The sequence below is a fragment of the Arachis ipaensis genome, chromosome B8 (genome assembly GCF_059453495.1).
Source record: "Arachis ipaensis isolate K30076 ecotype BB chromosome B8, ASM5945349v1, whole genome shotgun sequence".
Taxonomy (NCBI): Eukaryota; Viridiplantae; Streptophyta; class Magnoliopsida; order Fabales; family Fabaceae; genus Arachis; species Arachis ipaensis.
In genome coordinates this window covers 132,120,658-132,126,120 of record NC_142443.1, presented here as the reverse complement: position 1 = coordinate 132,126,120, position 5,463 = coordinate 132,120,658, and the positions used below count along the sequence as shown (strand labels likewise).

General features: G+C 34.9%; 1 protein-coding gene across 1 annotated transcript; it reads left to right on the top strand.

Annotated features, from left to right (window-relative positions):
* The first annotated feature begins 3,207 nt into the window (after positions 1–3,207).
* On the top strand, positions 3,208–5,173 carry LOC107614071 (vestitone reductase). The gene is made up of 4 exons (XM_016316297.3): positions 3,208–3,402; positions 3,989–4,519; positions 4,664–4,865; positions 4,933–5,173. Exons 1-4 carry the CDS (start codon positions 3,282–3,284, stop codon positions 5,072–5,074), a joined length of 996 nt encoding a protein of 331 aa, XP_016171783.1. The 5' UTR covers positions 3,208–3,281; the 3' UTR covers positions 5,075–5,173.
* The last annotated feature ends 290 nt before the right edge of the window (positions 5,174–5,463 follow it).

The window sequence follows — 5,463 nt, the reverse complement described above, 5'->3', positions numbered from 1 at the left end:
GGTTTGAGGTTAAAATTAAAATGGTTTCCGACTTTTTTTATATTAAAATCATTTTTAACATCATAAAACGTTATAAAATCATCTTTTGCATTCTAAAAAGACAAATTTACCCTTACAAAAAATAAATTTTAAAATTAAAAAATACAAAAAATAAATTACAAAATTAAAAATTATAAAATAAAAAAATTAAACTCCATTCTCCTTCTCCATTCCAGATCCCACCATCATCTTCAGCCCACCCCTCCTTCATCAACATCTTTTCATCTCTCTCATCTATCCCTAAAAACGACAAGCTTCCATCCGCAGCAAACTGCCGCCTGTCAACTCGCCGGCAATGACGACCACAGCCACCACAAAGAGAGTCTTGAGCCCCGTCGACCAAAAGTCCCCCACGTTCTCCAGACCTCTTTGCTGGCGACAACGACCACGGCCTCACGAACAGAGTTTCGAGCGTTGTTGTTACCCCACTCAATCAAAGCTCTCGACCCCCGGACCCCATGCCATCCGTTCCTCCCGACAAAGTAATTGACAGCATCTCCTCACTGCAGAAGACGACGTCAACAACCACGTGAAGGTAGCCCGTCTCTTTCTTACGCCCAACCACAGCCTCCATCGGCCCTAAGCCCCTTGTTTGTGTTCTGTTTGTTGTTTTCTTTTTTTTAACCATTAATTGAAAGGAACGAACATGAATAAATTAATTATCGTTAGTGCTGTTGTTGTTAGCAGAAGAGATATGGTGGTGGATAGGAAAGAAAATTATTGTTATTCCTTACTGTATTTTCTTCTATTATTGTTGTTGGTAGTGTTAGTGGATTGTGAGAAGGAGTCTGTGGATTGCGTTTGGTGGTGAGAGATAAAGGTAGAGGTGTGGGTGACTAGGTGCATATAGTGGTGGGTGGATGAGGTTCAGTGGGTTATTGGTAGGGATCTTCGCGGTGCGGTTTGGTTCGGTTATTTGAGAAAAAGTCATCCGATCCAATTTTATATTTATTCTTCGGTTCGGTTTGGTTCGGTTTTTTTTATCAACACCAACCAAACCAAACCAAACTAATTAAAATCGGTTTGGTTCGGTTCGGTTTTTTGGTTTTCTAAATAATTCAAAAAAATATCATGTTCTAAACTTCTATCCATAACTGGTGTACTAAAATCAAATACCAGAGCAAAACTCAAATCAAGAACAAATAATAAAAAACCAAAATAACAGATAATCAGTAATCACAACTAGAAGAAGTAATCAGATCTAAAATCCTAAGCAAAACTCAAAACAAAACATACAATCAAAATAAAGAAGTAATCAGATCCAAAACCCTAAGCAAAACTCACAACCAAGAACAAATAATCAGTAATCAAAGCTAAAAATCAAAATAACAAATCAGAACGTATACAAGTATCAGATCAGAACCCAAAAACAAAACAACAACAAATAGTCAGATCCAACAAATTTAGAACTGCTAATCAGATATGCGAAGCGCTAGCGAACTATGAAGACGACGACGCGAGGAGGACAACGGGAGGAAGACGATGGGAGGAGATGGCTGCTGCTGTGCATTGAGGAGATGGCGGCTGCTGTGCATGGAGGAGACGTCGGCTGCTGTGCATGGAGGAAGGGCGGCGCCGAGGAGAGGGAATCGCGATGAGGAAGGGAAGGAGAGAAAGGGCCGCGCTGAGAAGAGGGAAGCGCGACGAGGAAGGCCACCGCGAGGGTGCTGCCCGGCGACGTCAGGGGATTAGAGGACGACGACTTGTGAGGGTAGGATGTGAAAATTTCTACGGTGTGGAAAAAGAGAGTGGATAGTGGGGAGAGGAGAGAGTTAGGATTCATGAGTGGCGGCTGTAACTTACTGGAAGGGGAGGTGGGGGTTTGGTTTTTTTATAGGGTTTTTTAGTAAATTGGTTCAGTTCGGTTTGGTTAGGACTTTTCAAATCAAAATCGAAAACCGAACCGAACCGCAAAAAACTGCAAAATATCATTTTTTTTGTTTTCGATTTGTTCAGTTATCAATTTTTTCGGCTCAGTTGCTCGGTTTTGTTCGGATTGGATCGGTTTTGAACACTCCTAATAATTGGTATTGGATGAGGTTGAACGGTGGTGGGTAGGTGAGAAGAGTTTGACTTTCATCAGAAAGCAAAACAGGCCCCTTCCCTGGTGCATATGAAGTAATTAACATCCCTCTTGAACTTTTGTGATGGAATATTATCTTTAATTTCTGGAGGTGGTGGCAAAACTTCCATATCTTGTATTCCATTTATCCCAACATCTTTTATAATGGACCGATAATGTAACTGGAATGAAGAGTTTTGTTGGGAAAGAGTTTTTTAATTTTAAAATTTATTTTTTGTAAGGGTAAATTTGTTAGTTTTATAACATTTTGTTGCATTAAAAATGATTTTAATAAAAAAAAAGTCTTTTGATCCCAAACCTTAGGAACGAAAAAAGTACTTAACTCTTAGTAACAAAACTCTCTCATATGTACGATTTAAAAATTATTTAGCTAATTTTTAATTTAAATTTGGATTTAAAAGAGATAAAATAAAATCCTTTTCAGTTTAATTAGTTGAAAATTTTCAAAAAAAAGTTTATTGATAAAATAAATTCTTTTGAGTAATAAATTCTATTTAAGATTTTGAACTGATTAATAAATTATTGATTATTTTATATACTAAATAAGATTCAAATTTTTTATAATTATTTAAACAAATGAGTAAATTTTTTCAACCTAAATTGATTGTTAGTAACTAGTATTCAATAAATATTTTTGAATAATATCTAAATATAAGTACTATAAGATTATCCCTGTGTTTAGAAGTGATAAAAGAAGAAAATGAATGGCCAACATTCAACAACAATTGACAAAACTGATCTAGTGTCAATTATTGTAAGTTTAGAAGTGACCTTAAAGAAAGTGCTTAACTTACGTAAGATACTATTACCCATCATTATCCAAACACGTGTCAATGGAATGGAGAATGGAAAATCATTACAAAGAGAATAGATGTTAAAATCGGTTTAAATTTTAAAAGTTTTCTATTTCTATTTTTAATAGTTTCTGTTTTCACTGTCTAATTTTATTTTCTTACTTTTTATTTTCAAAATTTTATAAAATAACAAACCAAACAGGTCCTAATTTTTCAAATAACCATTGGCTAACTTATATATATCAAAAATAAAAAATTTACAAAAATCATATACATAAAAAGTGGTAAATATAACATTTTCCCCTCTCTATATATATTCCACTCTCACTCTTAATATGTGACTGTGAGGAAACAAAGAATTAAGAATGGAAGAAAGCAAAGGAAGAGTGTGTGTTACAGGGGGAACAGGTTTCATTGGTTCATGGATAATCAAGAAGCTTCTTGAAGATGGTTACTCTGTTAATACAACTGTCAGATCAACCCCAGGTATTAAGAACCAACCCATTTTGTTTGTTGATTGTTTCAACCAATGTTCTTGCTTCAATATCAACATTTTTGCTATTCATTAACAAGTATGTAGTATCTAAATTGTAGTTCTCTACTTCTCTTTGTGGAAATAATTTAGTTTCATTTAGGTTTTATGATTGCTGATTTTGTTCTTTATTTAAAGTGATTAATTTAGCTTGCAAGATTTTATATTCACTTGTGCTACTCAAATAATTAAATACTGAAATTAGTTCTTGAAAGGTTAAATTATTAATAAATTTGTTATTAAAATAATATCATATCTTAGCACAAAATATAATAATAATAACCAGAATTTTCAAATTACTTAAAAAATTTAATTTTGATATATTATTAGTGTTTATGTAAAACAGTTTTACACATACATCGAATTATATAATGTTATGTCCTGTAAACGGTTATTAAAAAAAACGGATGTAATTAAAATAGCACTGTTCTTTTTGGAGTAAGTTCTTGTATGAGACGAAGGAGTAACTATGAGTTGAACTTGAAACTTGATTCATAAACCAAAATGGCAATTTTGTTTCTAATATTCCAAATTAAGCAGAACACAAGAAAGATGTTAGTTTCCTCACCAACTTACCCGGATCATCCCAGAGGCTTCGAATTCTCAGTGCCAATCTCAGCGAACCATCGAGTTTCAACGCAGCCATTGAAGGTTGCATTGGAGTTTTCCATGTTGCCACCCCATATGACTTTGAAGACAAAGAATCAGAACAAGTATTAACACAAAGATCCATTGATGGTGCACTAGGAATTTTGAAAGCATGCCTAAATTCCAAGACTGTGAAGCGAGTTGTTTATACTTCAAGTGCCTCTGCTGTTGTTAGTTCCAATAACCAAGAACATAACGAGGCGTTGGACGAAAGTGTCTGGAGTGATGTCGATTTCATCAGAGCTTCGAAGGCTCCGGCTTCATCGTACGCAGTCTCGAAGACACTAACGGAGAAGGCAGTGCTGAAATTCGGAGAAGAGAACGGATTGGAGGTTGTGACAATTGTCCCAACTTTTGTTTTTGGACCCTTCATTTGTCCTAAGCTTCCCGGCTCTGTTAGTGCTTCATTGTCTATGGTATTTGGTAAGTCATTATGCGCATCAAATTCTACTAATTTTAAACTAACTTTTACAAAGCCTCATCAATATTGATTCATACTACTGCAATATTTTGTTTTGCCTTATTACATTGTGCTTTAAGATTTATAACAAAGGGAAATTTATTCAGGTGAAAAAACACTATTTGGTTTGATGCTTGAGATACCTATGGTGCATGTGGATGATTTGGCAAGAGCACATATATTTTTGCTTGAACATCCAAATCCTATAGGGAGGTACAATTGTTCATGTTGTTTGGTCACTGCTGAAAGGATGTCTCAGATTGTTGCTACCAAATACCCCGAGTTTCGTGGGCGGATACCATCTCTAAAGTAAGTTCTTTTCTATCTTTATGTTTCATTGATTCGAATTGTGATTTGTGACTATCTCTTCTTGCAGCTGGTTCAAACAAATCGAAGGTACCAGGATGCCGAATTTATCATCAAAGAAGCTCATCGATGCTGGATTCGTGTACAAATATGGACTTGAAGAAATGGTTGATGATGCAATTCAATGCTGCAAGAACAAGGGTTACTTGTGACTTTTGTGGGATACAATGCTGTAGACATTGTATCAGTTCAAACCATTTATTATATGTACAAACAATATAACTTGTTATTAATTAAATAATTTCAAGATAGCTATCAGTTTGTAGTGACTTGAAGTTGGAGTGATATGAAAGAGATTAAGAAACTATCCATGGTAATTCGCAAGCCTAATAGGAAAAAGGAAAAGTCTAGGGGTCAGCAACTTTTGTGTTTTTTGGCCAGCACTTAACCATCAAAACAAAAGTGAGTGATCTCCCACCATTAGATATTATGTAATCTCACACCATTAAAAACACTATTGATGGCTAATTGATGGTTACAAAACATCAAAATTGCTGCCCCCTAGCATTCTTCTCGAAAAAAAGTACATATGCTATGTTAA

Bases quoted from the DNA above. Each gene is read 5' to 3' on its own strand.
- LOC107614071 (XM_016316297.3), top strand. From the start codon at position 3,282: ATGGAAGAAAGCAAAGGAAGAGTGTGTGTTACAGGGGGAACAGGTTTC. The intron at 3,403-3,988 runs GTATTAAGAACC...CAAATTAAGCAG, and splicing joins AACTGTCAGATCAACCCCAG to AACACAAGAAAGATGTTAGT. The intron at 4,866-4,932 runs GTAAGTTCTTTT...CTCTTCTTGCAG, and splicing joins GGGCGGATACCATCTCTAAA to CTGGTTCAAACAAATCGAAG.